Consider the following 23,086-nt stretch of genomic DNA (forward strand, 5'->3'; position numbering starts at 1 on the left):
ATAATAGTAAAGTTAACTTAAACGTGTGGGGTTTTTTTTTGTTTTGTTTTGTTTTTTTCACATAAATAAAGGGGAAAAGGTGCTTCATGTTTAAATACTTATAAGTTTTGCTTTTTTTTTTTTTTTTTTCCTTTGGCTGGGAAGCAGAAGGCCTTGTTCTTATTTATGTGGTCTGCGTGAATTGACTTTGGAAAAGTTATTTTACCTTCTATTTGTCAAACTGATTCATATGTTTGGTCTGTATAATTCAACTTTTGACCAGGTCAGTTCGCCATGGGCAGAGGGAACATCTGTTCGGCTGTGTCTCCAGAAGGCCTGAAAAACCAGGCATTTCGTCATGGTCTTCTCCCTTGCTGCCCACCCCCATCCCCAATCCACCCACTCAAAGAATGCCTTGCAATTTTTATGAATTTATCTAATTTATCAGGGAAATAATAAAAAAGCTTACAACTAATTATAAATAAAGCCTTGAGCTCCTATTTTAAGTGGCATGAGGTAAATTTCCCTTTTTATAACCCTAAACATATCCCTGCATTTCAAATGAATTCGCAAATGGTCTTAAAGTCTGGATATTTGGAATAAAGGGAATGTAATAAATGCTACACGTTTTTAATGTCAGATGATGCCATTGTTTAAGCTCCCTGCTTCAGTTGTTACATTAAAAAGGTCCTATTTAAGCCAAACTATTTGAAATCTAAAGTTGCTTTTGCTTTGTTTATTCTTTTGGTGAATAAAAAAGGGAAAAGGCTCCTGACAGACTCTTTGAACTAACTGGGTAGCAGAGAAGGATTGCTTGACCTAGAGCTCTGAGGAAAATAAGAATTAAAACAATGGCCTAATTCAGGATGCAGATAATATTTTTGCCATGCCTGTTACAACCCTAGTCTGCATTCATCAATACCGTAGTAGAATAAGACCTTCAAATGCTGACAACCTGGGGCAGAATTCTCCTGCTCTATGACAGGATTGTGCTGCTCCATTAATCAGCAGGTGACAGGGCATAGTTCTTAGAGGATTTTAAACATTGGCCTGGACTCTTAGTATCAAAACTGTTTAGTTTCAAGGAATGCGAGCATCTATAATACTTGAAAACCAGATATATTGTGTAAGTTTGAGTGTATTGGCTGTTTTTCTATGTTGTACGTTAGACTGCTCCAAACCATAAATAATCATTGTAGCTGTTAAATTATTCTCATTTCGTTTAAATAAATGGCATGTTTTATTCCATTCTGAATTATGAGATTATCTTTCAGAACAATTTTTCTCCTTACTCTTGTGAAATTACCTATTAAATGAGAAAAAAGAATGTTGTTTACATTTTCAGGTTGTTCTGATTTTCCCTTTAAACCATTTCTTAACCAAAAATAGCATTATTTTCACAGTCTAATTAAGCTGTGTCTTGTAATTTGAGTCATAGCCCTTCTAAGTCTGGTGTTTTTTTTGTTTTGTTTTTGGGTTTTTTTTGTTTTGTTTTGTTTTTTGTCAAATTTCTGGGTGCTAAAAAATAAAAACTCTCAATTGATAGATGAAAAAGTTGCCAGTTATTTCACTTTTCTTTTCAAAGAGTCACCCTCTCAGGGAGACTTGTTGGGCAAATGCCATTAGCACTTGGGAAGAATAACGACTCAAGAAATTGATTTATATTTTTATAAATAATGACTACATCCCCAAATGGATTTATAAATTAATTGCTGTCTTATTGGAATAAAACCTTCTTCTGTGGACATGATTGATGTTATCTGTCTAAGTCCTTGTTCTGGACCCCCCTCCTTCTTAGTTAGTCTATCACAGCTGGAGCTTTAATTTACTGATCATATTAACTCTGATTAATAACTAACAATAGCGTGTTCTCATTTATCAACAGTCAGCCATCACAAAATGGGACTGGAATTGGTCAAACTTGCTGCCAAATTATCTGGGACTGGATAAGATGACCTTCAGTGTACTGCTGAAAAACAGGTAATGAGACTTGTGATTTGGGGGATTTGGTTGGGGGGAAAAGGGTAGGAATATATATATATCCTTTACATATTAGATATAGAGAGAGACATATATGAAATATGCCAAGTATACTTTCTAAATGCTCTTTTTCCATAGTTATTTACAAAAGGCGGTAACAATTTTTTTTCTGAGATGAAATTAGTTGGGTTTAGTCTGAATTTTAAATATGTTTGACTTTGTGTGTAATAGTTTTGCATTGTACACACCAAAAGTTATCAGCTTGAATGTCATTATAATACTTTGCATGTGTTTGTAATAATTTAATGAATGTCTATAAAATGCCAAGCCAAATCAACCAGCCTAATCAGGGAAACATATAAGTAAAACTGTCATCATTGAATTTTTGCTTTGAAGCCAGTTGTTCTGTCACTTTGTTGCTATAGCTTCAGTTACGTCTTATTTTACACACGTATGCAGCCTCGGACAATCTAAGAAAATGGTGATGTGATTTTAGGCTGGGAACCTACACATGTAATTTATTTTGCACAAAAGTATAAATATTTCCTTTATATTTTGGATCAATTAACATGGATTTTTAAAAAACTTTAAAGTCTTGACTGGAAACCATAAGGTGTAATCTTTAAAAATTGGATTTCTCTATCTAGTATGACATTTTCATCGAAGATAAGTTTGTATGCAAGTTTTTAATTCAGGTATCATTTGTTTGCTTATAGTTCAGTATGAGAATTATTTTCTATATAATCTTTATGATGTGGAATGTATTTCCATACCTTTTCGATACAAATATTAAATACCATCTTTTCCCGAAAGACAGCAATGACTGTGACATAATAGAATTATCACATCATCCTTGACCAATCTGGGTGCATATGAGAAAATATCAAGAGGGGGAGATATCCAGTATTTCCCGTAATTTCCCAAATGGAGGTTTAAAAACAGCTTTATTGTCAGTAAAGCCTGTAGTTGAAATGTGTGGTCACAGTGGTATTCCTAATATCTCACCCCTGAATGAAGCTCTCCTACTCCTCGTGGACAAAGCTGAACAATGTAGCTTTCCCATCAGCGGTGGCCTTCTCCCAGCAAGCTTACCACCTGGCAGGCAGTAGTTGAGAAGGGTCCACAAGTCCCCCAGAGCTGCTCCTATCCTCTCTCAAAGTTGCCTGGGAGATGGGAGGTGGGTGGTGGTGGAGGAGAGACCAGGTCTTCTGTTGAATCTGTGGTTACATGATGTTTACACAATGTTTCATGTCTATCTGGAAACAAAGTAGAAGTGATGAATCAGTTTTTTCCTGCTATTTGTAAAATTTTGAGTTGATGCCGATTAACTGTACTCTATTTTACTAAGTTTTTTCAGCTGTGCATTGCTGCTTCTAAGCCACTAAAGGGGTACTCTGGGGGCAACACATCCTTCAAACCTTTCTGCATTTGCTATGTATAATATTCACTTCGAGGTGAATTTGTGTTTTTAACAAAATTGTTAAATGTTATTTTTGTGTGAAAACGTTAGATATACTTCAGTTAGGACAATACCTATCGAATTCTCTTTCCTTGAGAGAGCACGTGCAAGAGTGAGTGGGAGAAATGAACTCCCCCAAATTCAGCCAGAAGTAACAGTTCAAAACGGTTCTCTTGGAAAAGGGTCATGAATATTTAATAGAAACAGCTAGACTATCACCTTAATAAGAACCCTGGAACTTTAAAGAACGGTATGAAAAGCATTCTACTCCAAACCACTATATACTACAGGCTGCAAGGAACAGAATTGACCTACCTTAGAAGGATGAGTTTTAATTATTTTTTAGTACTTTCCCATTTATTTTAAGAATGTAATTTATGTGACTTGATTAATTGAACAGGTAAGGAAAGCATTTCTGTTATTTTTTTTCTAAGAGACTTTTTTTGTTTGAACTTGAAAATGTTGTTTTTTTTTTTTTTTTTCTTAAGTAGTGCGCCGAGGTTTTGACAGCATGGCTATTTAAAAATATACATTTGACAGTGAGACCACAAAACATTGAGCTTTAGAATGAGAGTTATGGATGTTAAACTACATCCACAAAGTGATATTTCTTATGTACTGTTGTGATTTCGGCAGGTGGGCAGAGCCAAAGAAGAAAACCTAGAGCAGTTTAGCTGAATATGCTCAGTTCTTTTTCTCAAACCCGACAAATTTGTTCTTTTTCTTTCTTTAATTGGCAGTATGTTTATACTAATCTATCCCTGCACTGTGGTCAAGCATATATATGGGGCTGCAGGTGTTGTCTGAGGACATAATGTTACAGACAATACTGAACTCAAATACATATATATGAAAAAAGTTGAGGAGAAGGGAATCCTTTCTATTCACCTTCTAAATGCTTTTGTGCCTGTCTTCAAATTTCATATCATGAGCAGACCATCTGTGGACTTAACTCTCTAAAGACCCCAAGCCTAAAGTGAGCCAGACCTCTCTCACCCCCAGAACAGGATGGAGATGGGAAAGCAGGGTTCCTGAGTTCTCAGTCCCTATTGTATGCTTACCTTAGGAAAGTTACCCAAACTATTTGAGTTTGGATTTCTTCATCTTTAAAATGAACTTAGGATGCCTGGGTGGCTCAGTTGGTTGGGCGTCTGCCTTCAGCTCGGGTCATGATCCCAGGGTCTTGGGATTGAACTCCTTATGGGGCTCCTTGCTCAGTGGGGGATCTGCTTCTCCCTCTGCCTGCCACTCCCTCCCCCCTTCCCTGCTCGAGCTTTCTCTCTCTCTCTCTCTCTCTCAAATAAAATCTTAAGATGAAGTAATGATAATTATGTATCTACTTTATGGAGACTGTTGACATAATCAAGAATGTTAAAGGATATGGCAGTGTTTTTGAAAGTTGAAAATATAACACATAACTTAAAAAGTATGCCCATAGCACATAGCTGTGGTGTCCTTGTCTGCTCCAGTAAGGAGACAAAAAGGTCATTAAGGATTGTAAGAGAGCTAGAGGTGGTAGGTGGAGCAGTCAGATTATACCTGATGTTACAGACGCTGAGTTTAGGCAGCCTCTAGGCTTAAACCAACAGTGAGCCTCAGAGCAAGAGTCAGGTCAGAGACCAGGCAGCAGACACATGACTCTGGAAGACAAACGGTGAGAAAATGGGCAGGAAGGGGGGGGGGGGCATCTAATAGTCATGTGAGCCACTCGGGAGATACTCAAGAGATGACCGTGTGAGGGAGAGTGCAGACTCATGACAAAGGAGACATGTGGTGGTACCAACAGTATCTATATCTGAGATAATACTGCTCTTTGTTCTATAGGCTGGTTCTGTGCTGACTCCAAAGGCAGAACAAATCTTTTTTTTTTTTTTTTTTTGGATTTATTTGAGAGAGAGTGAGAAAGCAGGCATGAGAGCACGAGTGAGAGGGGCAGAGAGAGAGAGGGAGAGAGAATACCAAGAGGACTCCATGCCAAGCATGGAGCCCATTGCAGGGCTGGATTCTACAACCCTGAGCTCTCCACCTGAGCTGAAACCAAGAATCTGATGTTTAACTGGCTGTGCCACCCAGGTGCCCCCAGGACACACCTTAAAGTGACGACCTGAGTAGTTGGCAGGGATGTGCCCTCTGCTCACGGTCATGTCTCCTCTCCAAACACCTCTTTCCAATCCATGGTGTCCTGAGTTCATTGTCGTCTTCCTGTTGTTTGGATTCTCCGAGCTCTTTTTCATTTTAGGGTCTTTGTACTTGCAGTTCCCTCTGCTCTTCACATGGGTGCTGCCATCTTGTCCATCTAGAGTACATGTTACCTCCTCAGAGAAGCCTTCCCTAATCCCCCATCTAAATTTACCCTCCAGGTCACCCTAGCATTCTCCTCTACTGTTTTTTCTTAATTGAGTTATTACCATCTGAGATCTGTTTGGTTGTTGTCTCCTAATCCTAATCCCTCCCAGGGTAGAGTATATACTCCATGAGAATAGTACTTTACCTGTCTTACTCAAACCGTGTCTTCAGTACCTAGAACAGCCACTGGATGCACAATAGGTTTTGAGTAGTATTTGTTGAATTAATTAACAGACAAATGAGGAATAAGAGTATACAGGAAAAAGTCAGCCCCTGACAGAGGAGTTGGCATTCCCTAAATGTGAAGCTGGATCAATAGTCATGTAGATAGGAAAAGTATACTGTGGAAAATCTCAAGCAAGAAAATTATGCGAATGTTCATTCTCTTCATTTTCTAAATTTAAACGAAAACCTAGTTAAACTCTGTATGTTTAAAATTCCTGTTTTTATTATCATTTGCAGTTTGGCTCGGATTAAAAGCATGGAACACTGGTCTTTATTTTTAATTAATTGATGCAGTTCAAGTCATAACCTGTTTAGCAACAAAGTCTGTTCTTCATGATTCAGAAATCTTTTGACATTTGGGTGATAGGGTTTGTATTCATTAAATGATGCTAAAAATACAAGTTGAGAAACTTAAGGTAGAGTTAGCTGACAAAAGTATCTAACCAAGCCTTTGTAAATTTGGGATTTTCGAGGCATTTGGAAAAAAATGTAGCTGAGACCTCAGAGAGCGATCCTGAATATATATTAATGATAGATGTTTTTCAATTTAGAAAGTTTGCCATTGTGGGGAAAAAAGGCTCCTTCGAGGTTCAGAAAATCAACATATATATCAGTTCTACGCCTTTACCTTTAATGCTGTGTAAGAGTAAGTACAGTGATTGTACATTGATCTTTTGAATCAGTTTCTTACTATTAGTTTCTTGCTTGCTTTCTCACTCACTTTAAAATAAATCCAGACTAGCGAATGAGACGGTGATTGCATTTGCAGGAGAGTTCACCAGAAGGGACACTGTATATTCCTTCATTCGTGGCGAATCTCCAGATTGCCATTTTGATATTGTTTTCTTTGTCACCGGAACAAATTTATGTTGCTTTACCTTATTTATTCCAGACTAATTCCCAAGAATTGTGGTGTTGAAAATAATCTGTGAATACAGAGGAATGCTATGCTATTTTAACCATCTAAATATACTGCATATGAGTTTGGCTTCGAGTTGAGCAAACACAATTAAATACGATGGCAGGAACAGCAGAAGGGGTGGTGGTGGCAGATTTCTGGCTCTCACTTTGGGGCCTTTCCAGGTAGACAATAACCATACATCTGAGAGGAAACAGAGATTAGAAACCATGTTTGAAAAGAGCTGTTGATTTGTGGAGTTGATTGTTTGCTTTTAATAATAATACTTATTAAAGGACCTTTACGCTGTATCAGATGATAATGTGTGTGCCCTGTGGTGTGCAGAGAGTGGAAAATATGGTCTGCGGCCTCTCACTGCACGCGCCGCCCTCGGCCACGTCCGTCCTCGGGCAGCGCTGCCATTAGCACGAGGTTTATGGTTGCTCACAGCAGTAAATTCCCGATGCAGCAGCGGGCTGCCTGCTTATGGAGAGGTGGGTTTAGGAAAAAAGGGAAGCTGATTTTAGAAATACACACCTCTGAGCCGTTACATATATTACATATGCCGCAGCATCCAAATCTGGGTATTTGTCATGCTCCGGCTCCTTAAAAATCCCTTTTCTTCCCACCTCCCCCAGAAGGCAAGGCCTCCGAGGCTCGGTGACTCTCTCCCCATCTTCAGTGTGTTGTCGAACAAGAGCAGGCTTCCCTCTCAACCTTAACTGCCAAAGCAGCATGTCCGAAGTGCGTTCAGGACATAAAAATTTAACACTGCGATCCTCAGGATTTCCGGGAGTTCCGACTTCGGTAAGAGAACGGAACGATCCAGTACCTGTGTATGAGTTTCTACTTGGGGACTTCTATATGTTGTCCTTTTTGGTGCATAAAGTACTTTCCCACGGACCGTCTTCTCGGATCCTCCCAGGAACTCGGTAGTAAGAGACAGGTACCAGTGAGGTTGCAAAACATTAAATGACATTCCCAAGGTTAGAGATAGTACGTGGCATCTGGAGCTTAAAATGAAGTCTTCTGACCCTGTATCTGGTGCGTTAGCTACTCCACCATATTCCTGGTCAAGATTTTTTTTTTTTCTCCAGTTTCATTGAGAGAACGCTTGACACATAACATTGTGTAAGTTTAAGTTGTGCAGTGTGTTGATTTGATACACTTATGTAGTGTAAAAATGATCCACCATAGTGCTAACACCTCCATCACAGCACATCGTAGCCATAGCCTTTTTGTGGGAGGAGCATTTAAGATCTACTCTCTCAGCGACTAGAATTCCCATGCCCTACGTTAGATCTTCATCTTTCAACTGGAAATTTGAACCTTTGGTCAATTTTGTTAATGAGCTGTACATTCAGTGTAAAACTATGATGATAATGAAGAGAACAAACACGGAGAGCACTTGCCACCTGGCTGGCATAATAGAAGTGAATTGCATACACATATTTAATTCTAGATCCTTTAAATAACCTTATAAATGAGGTACCCTGTTGCCCTAGTTTTCCCAATAAGGACACTCAGGCACATGGGCACAGAACGCTAAGTGACGGTGCTCGATCTGCTTCACGGCCCGTTCCTGACCACTTCTCTCTGAGGTAGAGAGACCGGGTAGTCACAAAGAGGGAAGGCCAGGTTGGAGACTGTGGCTGGAGGCTGAGAAAAACCTTATACATCACAAATATAAAAGACATTCCTAAGGAAGCTTGGGGGCTCATTTACTATTCCTAATTTGCATAAAAGTCAAGTACGATGTGTTCTCTTAATCCTCCAGGCAGATACCAGATAGGATTGGAGGTGCAGGAAGTTTTTTGGGAGAGCTGCACATGAAGGATAAAGTAGAGGGTGGAGGTGTAGGCAAGTGAGCCTTCGGACCAAGTTGCTGATCTGATAGCTGTGAAAGGAGAGGGGGAAGGAGGGTTGGGTAGAAAGAGTCGTGGGTGGCAGGGTAGTTCTAAGAAGGTTTTGACAAGGCCAATGAGCACTCCATGAGATAAGGTCACATACTAGAAGAGTCTCATGTGCTGCAAGAATGGGCTGGCCCTAGTACCTCTGTTGTTCTCAGACACTGGCAAAAGTCTGCTTGGGAGAAGAATGACCTGAGCACATGGTAGATGCAGGGGAATGACAGTTTAGGGACATTTGTCCCTGTGCCAGCTGTAGTAGGAGATGTGGATGGCGCCTTTCTCCATGGTTATAATAGTGGGGCTGCAAACAGTGGTTCTCTGGTATGTGAGAGGTTATATGTGTATGTGTTGTGTAAGTTAATAGGAATGTGATTTAAATAAAGGTCTCCATTACTTTAGTGAAGTAGAAAATAGACTACCTAAATAAATAGGTTAAATGCTATTGACAGAAACGCAGAATTGGCAACATTTTGATGAAAGGAAGGTATAATAATTTTCTCAAAAGCAGCCATGGGAGAATTTTTCACTTGTCAAGTTGAACCAAAATTCACTTTGTAGTGAATTTTCGCCTACCTAATTATGCATTCACATAGTGGCACTTTGGAGTTCTTACAATATATATCAGAAGCTATTAAAAACTTTCTTGTATGGAGTACATTCTTTTTTCAATGACTATTCTTTAAGTCTTTCCCCTGTCAAATTCTGTTCAGACCCCAAAGCCTCTGTGATGTTTTTCTACAAAAAGTCTTAGCATAGGTTCAGCCAGGAGTAGCTGTCATAGACCCATTGATTCATTCTGGCTGAAGATGAAAATAACATTGACTACTTTTTAGGCTTATTTGTCACCATAGGATATTTCTGTTTATGTTGCTATATCAACATAAAGAGAGGAAATTATATCTTTGAAAATATTTTCATTAAGACATAATTATGAAAGAAATTTAAATGTTTACTAATTATAATGAAATATAACAAGTCTGAACAACTAATGTTCACTTTATATATTAACATTTATGATATTGTTTCAGTACTTTCGTGATCTGTTGTATATGGAACTAGTTAGGATACCAGTGCTTTCTTATATTTTAAATGAAATTCTCATCTTTATATACCCTGAGGATGCAGCTCTAAAATTGACCCCCCCCCCAAAAATAGGAGATTTGGTGAAAAAAAAATTTAAATCAAGGTATTTTTTGCATCCAGAATATTTGTATTAATATAACTTTGAAATTTATTATGTAATAAACTATAAGCAATGCATACACATGTATTATTTCAAATGATAGAGGAAGATATGAAATAGAAAAGCTCCCCACCCAGCTCCTCAGTCACAGAAATCCCATTTGCTTGTAACCATTTGAAGCATTTCTGTTTTTCTTTCAGTTGACAAATCTAAGGGATATGCTCCACCACTAATTTAAAAAAAATAAATTAATATTACTGAGTCCTTGCAATGAAAAATGCAGAATTTTTCAGAATTTATACTACCTTCTCCTATCCCCTCCTCTTCAAGCCCTGCTAACAAAATTTAATTTTGGCTCTTCCATTGGTCACTTTTATGTCGTATGTTATAACCTCTATTTTTAAATTGATTTATTCGTTATATATATGTGTGTGTGTATTTCACATAAAATAAAATTCACTTCTGAGTGGAAACATGCATAAAATTGTTTAACAGTCATCACTATCAAGATCACTCAAAGATTCCCTTGAGCTGACCCTTTGTAGTCAATTTCTCCTGCTCTCAATCCCTGGCCACCACTGATCTGTACTCTGTCCTTAAGGTTTTCTTCTTTCAGGAATGTCATAGTAATGGAATTATATACTATGTCACTTTTTCAATCTGGCTTCTTTTACTCAGCATGATACATTTGAAATTCCTCCCAGTTGTTGTTGTTCTTACTGTAGAATAATAGTCCATTGTAAGAATGTCCTATTGTTGGTTGATCCATTAACCTGTTAAAGGACATTTCGGTTGTTTGCAGTATTTGGTGATTGTGAGTTAAGCCTCTGTAACCATTTGTGTGTAGATTTTGCATGAACATAGGTTTTTATTTCACTTGGATAATACCTAGAAAAGGGGATGCTGGGTTGTGTAACATTTATGTTCAACTTTGTAAAGAAATTGTGTCTTCCTGTGTTTTATGCTGCCTAGGAGAAATTTGATGCCGAAAGGATTCTTTTTCCCCTTTTTGTCTCCCCAATGCTTTTTTTTTTTTTTTTTAAGTCCTCATCTACCCCACCCTTCCCACCACCCCTTCATTCTGAAATGAGATCATGTTTATGTGTGTCTTTGGTTTCTCTTCGTATTGAGTAGGCCCCTTCAATATTGTGATTTTCTTGAGATTCTTTTTCCCGTTTGTGATTATTCCCTCTGCCCCCACACCCAGTTACATCTATACCCCTTTCTGGCATTCCTCTCGAGACAGGTGTTCTGATTTATTCTTTCTTCGGATATTGCTACAGGCTTCCTGGCCTTGGTCCTCCTGTTCTCACACTCTTTATCCTTTCCGCCTTTTTTTCTGCGGCTAACTCCTTCTCTTCTGTGGCTTTTAGGGATTATCCTAGGTCTCAAAATCAGACGCCTTCAGGCCTGGGCAAATAATAAAAATTTGTGAAGGCAAGGTATAATACAGTGGGGGGGGGGGTTAGAGTCATACCTAAGGGAAAACATCCAAATTTTATTTTTAAAAAATGTTCTGTTAGCTGAAAAGGGCAAGTTCTCAGAATGCATCAGGCCCACCAACGTGAGTCTCTAAATTTATGCGCAGAGGCCTCTGTAGATCCAGTTGTAATTGTTCAATGAGACTCCAAGTCACATACACTTAGATTTTCACTGTAATAATATTTTAATGTAATAACTCTCACCTCATCTAGAAGGCCTAATGTCATAATTACCTTCATCCGAAAACTGGCTCCTCTTCAGAGGTGTGTGATTTCTCCTCGCTAACGTTTTTTCAGCATCAGCCTAGAAATCTTGAATGACTTTGCAAAGTTTCCATCTCCCTTCATCTGTTTTGTTAGGCAGCAAAAGCCCCCTAGTCTGTCCGTTTCTTACACCGTGACTTTCTGTGCCCGAGTGCGGGCCGCTCTCGAATCCAGCACCCCATCCGCTGACGGCTTGATCGCCCGCTCACTCTTGCCTTGACTTCCAGTCCGTTGATCTCTGCTGGATAAATGCGTTTTTCTCCTTAACATTTTCCATCATTATCAAAACCAACTGAGAATAGCATTATCATTTTAGGACACAGAAATAGTGGGTTTATCATTTAATGCCACGACTTTGGTTCAGCTCTCTTCTCCTAGTTCCCCTTCTGTGTACACAACAGACACCTCCTTTTGCACCTCACTGCGAGGGGGCATCTGCATCGACCATCGCAGGTTCTGCATTTTCACCAGCCTATTTTTTTGTCATTCATCAACGCAAAGACGTAATTTTTGTTTTGAATAACTTAGCGTGTTATGCCAAATCATCACAGTACAATTTAGCTAGCCATTGCGGATTCTTGGTTGGGTTTTGAGTTCCTCAGAAATCAGGATCTAGACATGGGGTCAGGGTCGAGTTCTCCAGCATCCATGACGAAACTTGATCTGGACATTGGTTGTCAGGGACAGGGACCCTTCCTCATTGCCTGACCAGAACAGAAGTTCACCCCAGATCACTGATAGACTGGAGGCTCCAGATGAGAAGACCGACGCAGCTGCAATAGGAGAGTGACTCGGGAACTCAAGCACTTCCTGAGACCTGTGTCACTGGTGCCTGCACCTTTTCCTGGATTTGTCCCCTGTGCTGCCCTTGACTGTTACCCCCAAGTCTGCCTTTCACCTGCTGAGGTCCATCCTAAAGCCCCTCTCTCCAGGGTCAGAAATTTCGAAAAGCCCCCATTCTCCAAATTCTCAACCGTTACACATATCCGGATCCAGCATGTGCTACCCTAAATGTTCTCTAATGTTTTTTGGTTTTCTGTCTCCCTGGATAGACAGGCACCACCGGGAGAGCAGGCCACTCTGACTCTTCTCGTGTGACACTTGCACTGTGAGGCTCAGTGTTCAAAGCATGGGGCTGTGCAGGTCTTGCTTTTTGGCTCCTAGTCTCAGTTTACTGTTTTGCAATGACTTTTATTTGCTTTTAGGCGTTTTTGGGGTAAGGAAAAGATCACCAACAGAAAGAGGCTTTGTTAATTCATTTATTAAGAACTTTATTAAACTATTTTAAATTACATATATGCTCAGGAGAAGTGAATAATATGGGCATTGTGGAAAGTAAAAGCCACTAATCCCTTGCTCTGCCTCACCATGTACCTTGTAATTCCACCCACCTGAGATAACAAATCTGTCCTTTCCTCTCATTCTCATTTAAATCTTCAAATATCCTTCGAGTATTAAGTCATCCTTCTGAATAGAATTTCAAAAGAAAAAAAAATCAGGATGAATGTTGTGATTTAGAAAAGTAAAAGGTAAAAATAGAATATTCTAGCTTTCTATAAAATGAAAATTTTCCATGCCACAGAGATCTATGAGATTTAGTGATTTACCTAGAAGCTGGTGATTCCCTTATGGACAGATAGTTGATAACTACAAGTTAATCAATTAAAACCTACAGAGTCCTAGGATGAAAGGATTGGTCGGTCTTTGGAAAGGAGTCAGCAACCTGATGAAGGTTTTGCTGTTTACCTGTCTCACTTGCCCAGTAGGCTCTCTCCATCAGGATTATGTCTTTGCTGCATTTGGGCGTCTGATTTATCCCAAAGCCAGTGATGAACATCTACTTGTCCATTTCAACAATCACATCTCTAAAGGACTTACAGATAATCAGGGCTCCCTGGAAATAGGTAACTTTGTATGAAGGACAACCCAGACTCTCGTTACTTCATTATGCAGAGAATACATTTGTCAGCAAATGAAAGTAAGGTATTCTATAACCCACAAAATACACTGTGTTGATTATAAGAATACTTCCATCCCATTATTCAGTCCAGCAAGACTTTGAGTAAATAGATGGATCTGTGACTGTTTGTTCATCCATCCATCCATCAAACATTCTAGGCGCAGCAGATAAATGAGCCAGACACAGGCCCTGCTGTCAAGGAACTCAGAATCTAGTGGAGAAGACAGACGAAAAAATCAGCGGCTATAGCTATACTAGAGGTTCGTGCAAGTTAGCGTAGAAGTACAGTGGAAGATCGCAGAGGTAACCGAATGCTGGAGCGGTCAGGAAATACACCCAGGACACGGTGCTACTTGAACTGTGTGTCGACAGCTGAACATGAGTCAGCCAGGTAGCCAAAGCGAGAGGCGGTCTAGAGAGAGCGTTTGAGGTAGACGCACCACAACAGAGATAGTTACTTTGGCTAGAGTAATGGGCTCTTCACTGCATTTTTCATTTTTAAATCAATTCTGTTTCACAACATTTAGGTGCAATGAATGGTAGGCTGCTTAGGACAAAGTCAGATGCTGAACTGAGTGAGGGGTGATATGGGAGAAAGGGGCAACTGTCCTAATTTGGTTTATCGCTGGAGAATTTAAGAGTTGCAGTTTCTTTCTTTTGAATCCTTGGCCTCACCTGACCCTGAAGGTTTTCAGGCATGTGTAAGCAATTGCAGGGCCTGTGGAATTCATAGATCAAATGGCCTTGTAGTCTGTCACTAAAATTCGATTCGCCTTCTGTTTATATGGCTTGGATGGGACGTACCTTCGTGAGGGCACTCTTGGCACATGGTTGATGGCTCTTCAGACAAGCTGTGCTAGTTTGATACTGGCCTTGGTCAGGTATGAGAGGTGCACCTGATTTGTCTTGCTCTTCATCTCTCAGTGTACTTGCAGCCTGTCCTGGGGGTGCACGCGGTTCTTCAGGGCTTCAGGTGTTCCGTGGACGGTAGAATTGCATGACAGCGATGGGAACGCCCAAGAGAGGTAGCGAGGCTTCCAACTTGGCATGCTCAGGTTTGTTGCTGTGAACTGGCAGGACTGAGGTGGCCTCAGGGGCATTTCTAGACCCCAAAGGGCTTCTGGAGCAGAAATGAAGTGGAATTGTTTCCCAATTAATTGTTCAGTCTTTCTCATTTAGCAAATAATCTAACAGATTTTAGGACTGAAGTTGGATTTTAGCGCAAGTACGTGCACGTCGGCTATAGATGTTTGTTCAGAACAACTCTGCGAACATGGATGATATGTGTGATGTTAATGCATTCGTTAGAAATAATGTTATTTTTCACAAAGTAAAAACATTCGTAATTTTGCTACAAGGGAGAATATTTGCTTCCTCTCACACATTTTATTTAATAATTTTACTTCTTTAAAAGCAAAACAGCACACAATTTGAAAATGAAATTTCCCCAAAGTGTTCAGTTTGCTAATATGTTTTTCATTTTCTTCATTATGCTATAGTGGAATGTTGCCATACTTTGAAATGTGCAACTTATCTCCCTGGAGGCAGCAGATGGTGTGACTAGTGTGTCTTTTGGTACAGGATTTATCATGAGAGATGGCATCTAGCACTGGTTGAGAGGGGGCCCTGTCCTCAAAGAGCATTGACTCCCACCCTTATTACCTCATTACAACATTTATGTTAATTATTATTTTTAAATATGAAAACCCTTCAAAAATGGGAAGGCTTTGGCTCTTTTTAAAACTTCCTTTTTCTTAGTTTGTATAAGAAAATACCTTATGTAAAAACTATTTGAGTTGTTTCAGTGACATTTGCAAGTGATTTCTCATTGCCTCACTGCTAGAGGACCAGCTGACCTCTTAGCAGGACTTGATTTTATTGCTATTTCCACCCTAATCTGTGATCTGGTCTTTAGCTTTGAAAGTCTGACAATTTCACTTCATAAAGGAATATTGGTTCACACCAACCAAACTCAACAGAGAGTTTTATAAAACCCAGAGCTCCATTTTACTAATTTACAGGGAAAAATACAACTTCAAGCAGATCTAGTAATTCTCTCCCTCTAGGTGAATTGACATCAGAAGCTAGTTCATGACAAAAAGTTTTATTTGGGGAGTAGAAGTTGGCCATCCCTCCACGAAGCTATGCCTGCCATTAGGACCTATTCATATGCTGTGAGTCGTGGTGTCCTTGCTTCTGCACTGTGCTAATGATTTTTTATTCTTTCTGGACATTTTTAGTCTCCTGCTGAACTACTCTGTTACATCATCTCTTTAAAAAGAACATTGTAGAGGAGGAAAGACTGCCTTCCCCTCTAACCGCCTAGGTTTGATAGTTGGGCCTATGAAATAAACTGACAACAGGCAGGTTAACGGGAGAAAAGGTATACAAATTTATTAATTTTGAATATTATGTGCATGGGAGCATTATGGAGAAAAATGTGAATACCTCAAAAATAGTGAGATTTGATACCTTATATACCATCTTAATATAGGGGAACAGGAAAGGGAAATTTAGGCCACTTAGGAAAGACAGATGGGCCCTTAAAAGAATAGATGGGAGGTATGATAGTTGGTGACATAGTTTGTCTGGGGATGGTGTCAACTTCTAGTCTCTTTTGTGACAAGAATCAATCTTCGCTGGTTGATGAAACTCTCCTGGATGGGATTTATGACAACTGAGTTTCTTTTGGAGGACCTGTCTTTAGGCAGATAAAGGTTGTTGAGGGAGAGCCTCTCCCTGCATCTGCTGTTTTTCAAGTGTTTTCCGCTCAAAACAATCAATGTTAACAAAGTGGCTTATTTTCAGGTGGCCTGTCCTAAAGTCTTGAAAGAGCTAATAAGCACTTAACTCCCAAAGAGAAAATAGTTGTATGAGTGCAAACTCCAGGAGAGTAGTTGTTTTTGTTTGTTTGTTTGTTTGTTTTTTCCCTCTAGTGCAGTAAATCATGAAGCAATGTGTGCCACAGACAGGAGAGGGGAATGATAGCTTCAGTGACAGACATTTGCTCACCTGGAATTGAATCCTACCTTTATTACAAATAGTCAAATAAGTACTCTGATTAGTATTTAAGAACAGCATTCTGCACTCTTGGAAATTATTTGAGAACATCCATTTAAAGCTAGGTGAAATCTTAATTTTCTCATTTTCTAGATCAGAATGCATTTGTCTTGAGGGACTTACTGAAGTCTTGGAGCTGAGCAATGACTCAAGCCCAGGGTTTCTGACTAATGGTCCCGCATGTTTTCTTATAAACCAAAGTTGGTCGAAGAATCCCAAAGACTGATGATTCCATTTTCCAACTTAATTTGAGAAATCGCTTTTCTGTGGTACAATTAGATTTTTTTATCCTTTGAAGTCAACAAAATAAACATGAGGATTATATAGAGTAGTAGTACTTAATCTCGGATATACTTTAGAATTATTTGGGAAGTATTAAAAAACAAAACAAAACACAATGGCAGGCCTCCACCTGATCAATTAAATATGAATCTCTGGGGGGTGGAGCACAGTTACTCCAAAAAGTTTTTCGTGTGATATAACTTTGCAGCATAATTGAAATAATTGATGCAACTATTTGAAAATTTGTTGAAATGATCAAACACTTATAAAAGCTTAAAAAGTCATTGTTGACATGAAGTTGTTGAAGGAATCAATATTTTTACCAGCCAAAATCAAGTTTCCCCCCCCAAAAAAATTAGTTAGAAATTAAGATTAGTAGAGTACTAAATATTTTTCATTCCATAATTCTAAATACAGGCATCAAATAGGAAATTGGAAAAATAGCAATAACTGTGATAATAATGATGAATTATTCTCACATTATCCCCTGGTAAAATAAAAAGAAAATATTCCTTTTCATCTTTTGGGTAAAATGCATAGAAATAGTATTCACTCTTCATTCAATCAGTTTCAATTTCAGTTGAATGGACACATGGTGGTAGAGATCTGAATGAGAGCAATAGAAAATATGAGAGTGTGCCCTTCCAGTTCAGAGGACTGTTTACTGATAATGTGTACAGTGATGTAAAAGGAGTTAATACCATGAATCAGAAAACGGTAATTGCTAGAATGCAAACTTTTGCTCCTTCACTGCTCATTTATCAGTGGTACTGGGAGTGCTGTGACTCCATCTGCCACTTAAAGAGAGCTAACCTTTATACTGTGTATGTAGTTACTAGAAGGGAATGCTGGTCCAAAATCCAAAATAAAGAACAGCAGGTATTTAGCTTTTAAATGAATTTTAGTATTTATTTAAGTATTACTGATGTTTGGAACATTCATAGGGCTTCAGAAAAAATGAAGCTATGATGTGAAACCCTGAAGAGAAAAAATTTCTCATCTTACATGTTCCCTTAATTTCCCACTACTTTACCCTGTACTAGACTGCTTATGCCGTGGACCTCAGGTTATCTGCTCTTCGAGTTCTGTCATTCTCTCCCTCTCTCTCTCTCTCCACCATTCTTCTTCTCTCCTCCCCCTTTCTTCTGTAGTTCACATTTTGTTTTAAGATAGGGAAAAGCTTTAAATGGCTTTTCAGTCTTCAAAGCAAGATTGCAGAGAAAGCAATGGCAGTGCTGCCTTACACTCAAGAAGTTGCAAGATTATTACACACACTTAATGTGAACCAACCAAAGTTGAAGAACTTCAAACGAGACTAGTTTCCCAATTAGATTAACCATTTATCGATAATCAGAGTTAAATGGCTGTCCGGTCACGAACTAGAAGCCTCCCAGGTCTGATGAAAATATATATTGTGCCTAGTGTAAGAGCTGGCATTGTAGAGAGCCCTCTTACAGCATAGAGAATTCAGAGTTATCACTCTAAAAGTTGACACTGAAATGTGTCATTGAGGACAGCTTTTCTTGTGTTACTCTTTGGAGTGGCAGGTTATGACAAAACTACATTCATGTTACTTGAATACATCTTTTGTCTAGTTTTACATGCTTTTTGACTTGTCTAGAAAATGACATATTGCGGTTTTCATTAGCTTTAACCAGGTGTGATTTTCTTATGGAAGATACCTCAGCAGGACTGCAGTTTAAGGAGAATAAACCAGTGAAGCTCAGAAAGGCCATAGCCCTCCTTCAGATGGTAGCAATGAGCTGAAAGACTCATTAATCAACCACAGAGTCACAGGTGTGATGGCTTGCCTACAAACTGCCAACAGACTGTGAAAGTCACATCAGACAGGCTGAATTGTCAAACTAGACCCATCCATAAACATTTTAACAGAGCAAAATTCCCACTCTTTTGTCTTAAAGATGTGATTTTGAAATGGTAAATTTCCTCCAAACCTTTTATAAAATGTTTATTTTATTTCATAAAATTCAAATTTCTTGAAAAAGAATCAGATTTGGCATTCTTTTCTTCCATAAAAATATGTGTTAGTGCCTTTATTTCTTATTTTTCTTAATGCTTCTTAACTCTCCTTTATTTTAAAAATCTGTTCTTACAGTAAATGAAAAGGTGGAGAGTGGAATTTGTGTGTCAAAGCTTTATCAGTAGTGAAAATCCACTTTTAAGCATGTGTGTATGCTTGATCTGTGACACTTAGACGTGTCATTAATAAGCAAATGTTTGTAGATATTTTTTAATGGAAGAGTTACATAAAGTACTTTTTTAACTAAAAAAAATTCTCTAGGTTAACAGCTCGAATTTTTTTGTTTCTCTTTCTTTTGATTTCCAAGGAATCATAATTTCTACTTTGTTTTAGGTTATTTCTTAAAAATTGTTACATCACAAAAGAAGTCAAGTCAAACCTTAAATTTGGTGTGTGGTTTTGTCAGGAGCTTTGCCACAAAATGACAATCAGTAACTTTACAAATGAATATATAGTTTATATTTTGAGGGGGGATTTCAGTGAACTCCAGTAAAATATATGTAATGGCCTTAAGTAAGTCTGATGTTCATAGATCTATTCTTGTAACTCCTCAGTAACTTCTATTTTTGCTTTTTTGTGCAAATGGAATACATAGCACCAGAAGATTCATTTTTTTTTTCCTCATTGCGGTTTCACTCCATCAACTTTCAAGCACTGCGTAGTATATTGGTGTTCATTGAGCAGAGGAAATAGTTAAGTGTGGTGCAATTAGCACTTGAGTAGGTTCTCTAGAAACTTGCCCCTCAAAGCTAGTCGCATGAACAGCAGCATTAGAAATACAGAAACTTGGGTCCCGCCGAGGCCCACTGAATGAAAATCTGCATTCTCAGAAGATACTAAAGTGCTTCATCTGCACAATTACAGCTGGAGAAGCATTAGGCTAAGGTGAATTGGACCTTTCTTTCCTCTTATTGGGATGACAGGTAAAAACTAGTAAATACCATTATAAATCAGAGTTCTCCTCTAAAAAACATAATCAGACTCTAATTTTCTGGACATTATAAGCAAAATCAAATACAATGAATGTTAAGTTAAAAGTAGAATTAAAACACCCCAATAACGTTACTTGAAGTGGCATTTGATCTTTTAAATATAGCTGAGTGATCATTAAATATACAAAGGCCAGTGATAATATACCAAAGCATCTATGTAATAAGTCTGGATATCTTACTCTAGTGTAGGAAGGAGCAGAGTGTGCAAAAAAGTGTGAGACATATCTTGTTCCGAAAAACTTATAAACCATATTTTCATTCACTATAAGGCAGTTCAGTTGTGAAGTTCTAATAACATTATTTCATGGCCTTGTTTTATCTTTTTAAAAATGTTTTAATATTGAAAAAGGCAGAAATGTTCTTTAAAATAGCTAGATTTTTTACAACATCCCTTATGAATTTCTTTACCTGAGTTAAATGCTCTCCTCCATTGCCAGTTCTGATTAAACCTAAGCTGAATGAAGTATGTTATTTTTCACTTCTTTGAATTGTTTCTTTGTCCCTTGGAAAAAAAAAGTGAATATTTATATTACATAGACTGGAATGTCAAAAAGAAGATAGAAGTCACAATTTATACTCAGGGAGTCATATGCTAATTCGCATTCCTTGTCAATCTCAGTTCTGCGAAAATAGTAGTAGATTATATATAATAAATTCCCATAACATACTATGATTACTATTCCATGTTAACTTTAATTTGTTATTGAAGAATTACTTTAAAAGAGTTAGGCAGGGGGGAGGGGGACAAGGGATGGATTTTTACAACTAGAAACTAATAAGTTACTTTGTGGTCCATTTCATGGTTGCCATGATAAAATTGAACAAACTTCAATATTTCTACCATTCGTATACACCCAAGTTTCTTCTGGGAATTCTTGGTTAGAGAGACATCAAGCTGATTCATTCTAGGTGTAAATACTTGCACAGAAGAAGCCCCCAGTAACGACTTATTTTGATTTGAAAATAGTTGTAGGATTCATAGCAATAGAAGAAAGTAGGGAACTGAAAGAATGAGAATTATGTACTGAGAATTAACTGAAGTACTAAAAATTCTATCTCATCTGCAATCCTTATTTAATTGAGTGTGATGGAAAATAGGAAATAATATTATATGGTAGATGGGCAAGTATAGTATATTTAGTATATGGGTTTATAATTTCCATTTACATACAGTTTTCTATGCTCATATTAGCCTCAAAACATTTGTTCTGAACATCCTCATGAATTTCCCCCCACACACACCATTTTGCTCTCTTCATATGTCAGTACATAACTTCTAGCAACTATTCTCTTGTTGGCAAAGACTAGAAGATCTGTCACATCATGGTCTCGTCATAGATGGAGTATATAACTGAGCTTCATGTTAATGGAAACACGTATAAAAAGATATTGTCATTAGGATCATTGGAAAGTATGTCTTGAAGTAAGCCCTCATGACCGCTTATTTTTTTATCTACGTTGTTAGTGACTAATAATTTTGTTATTTTTTTAACTTAATAATGATACACCCCCCCTTAAATAATATGGCAGTGTTCCTTTGTCATACTAAAAACTCTGAATTGCATTTAAAGCTACATCCACACTCCTACCAGTAAAGTGTTAATGAAATTAATAATAAAAAAGTATAATGATTTCTACTAGGATAATTACATGGGTAATTTAACAGTAGATTTGGATGAAACTGGAAGCATCTGTATGATATACAGTTAAACCTCCATAAATGGTACAGAAAAAAAATCAAAGACTGTCCCATTGTCTTTTAAATACAAAAGAATTCTTTAAAAATGTTCAGTAGTAGCAATTCTTAAAAGATTTTTCTTTTATTCTAATAAATAGCTCTTTAAAAATATTTGACTAATTGTTGTTTCATGACTTTACAGTCTGTTCGCTTTTTAAAAATATAACTTTATGCCCTCACATCAAAGTTATAAATCCAGTGCACTTGTTTTTTAATTTTATCAATTAAAATGAGAGCGTGAACTACAACTTCTCTCCAATAACTTAATTTGGGGCAGTTTTCAACTTTATCTGTACTCTTTGGAGCTGGTTTCTACACAAAAGTATTCTTGACACTCCAATTATAACAGATTTAAAATGTGAAGAAATTCTCCTAAAGGAAAGAAAACAGAGCCTGATATGTTTAAAGCACTGTTCCTTGACTGGCAACATGCTGTATATTTTTATATATAAACTTTTAATCCTCAAAAAACTTTCTATAAGATACTTGTCAGGTTCTTAGTGATAAAGATATGAAAGTAGGTTCGAAGAAGGTAAACATTTGCTGAATGTTACAAAGTCTATACATGGGCAAACTGGAATCTGAGTCCGAGGCTGGTGGCTAGCTTCAAAGCCCACAGCCTTTTCACCTCGGACTGCTGACACAGTGCAAGCTGAAATGACCTATGATGTGACTATCTTGTCTTCTGTGCACATGCATGTCATATATATGTTACTTTTAAAGATTTTATTGTAGAATTATACCACACAGAAAATAACATAAAACTTAGATGCGAAGCTCTATAAATTATCCTAAAGCACACATTCATTTAACCACCACTGAGAAGCAACGAGGAATATAACATGGCCAGCGCCCTCAAAGTACCCCCCCCCATGCTCCCTTACAAACACTGTCCTCTCCCTTCCCCCCTAAGATTAACTACTGTCTTCACTTCTAACACTATGGTCCAGGTCTGTGTTTTTTTGTAATTGCGGTAAAATATATAGCACATAAAATGTATGATTTTAGCCACTTTTAAATGTACAGTTCAGCAGCATTAAGTAGATTCACACTATTGTACAGTCATCACTACCATTCATTTCCAGAACCATCCATTTCCACTTTCTCGAACAGAAACTCTACCAGTTAAACAATAGCTCCCCATTTCTCTCTGCTCCTAGCCCTTGGCAACCACCATTCTGCTTTCTGTCTCTGTGAATTTGACCATTCTTATGTACCTCATCGGAGGAATTATACTATATTTGGCCTTCAGTGACTCGCTTATTTCACTAAGCATAATTTCTTCAAG

General features: G+C 38.0%; 1 protein-coding gene across 3 annotated transcripts in view; it reads left to right on the forward strand.

Annotated features, from left to right (window-relative positions):
• The window catches only part of KIAA0825 (KIAA0825 ortholog), a 375,816-nt gene that overhangs the window by 183,026 nt on the left and 169,704 nt on the right, over nucleotides 1-23,086 (forward strand). For all 3 annotated transcript variants that reach the window (XM_045796269.2, XM_045796272.2, XM_045796273.2), the window contains one exon: nucleotides 1,865-1,959. In XM_045796269.2, coding sequence (XP_045652225.2) covers nucleotides 1,865-1,959 — 95 coding nt within the window. The remainder of the gene's footprint in view (nucleotides 1-1,864; nucleotides 1,960-23,086) is intronic.

Source organism: Ursus americanus, chromosome 5, assembly GCF_024610735.1.
Source record: "Ursus americanus isolate L20-20 chromosome 5, mUrsAme1.1.p, whole genome shotgun sequence".
In the NCBI taxonomy this organism is placed as follows: domain Eukaryota; kingdom Metazoa; phylum Chordata; class Mammalia; order Carnivora; family Ursidae; genus Ursus; species Ursus americanus.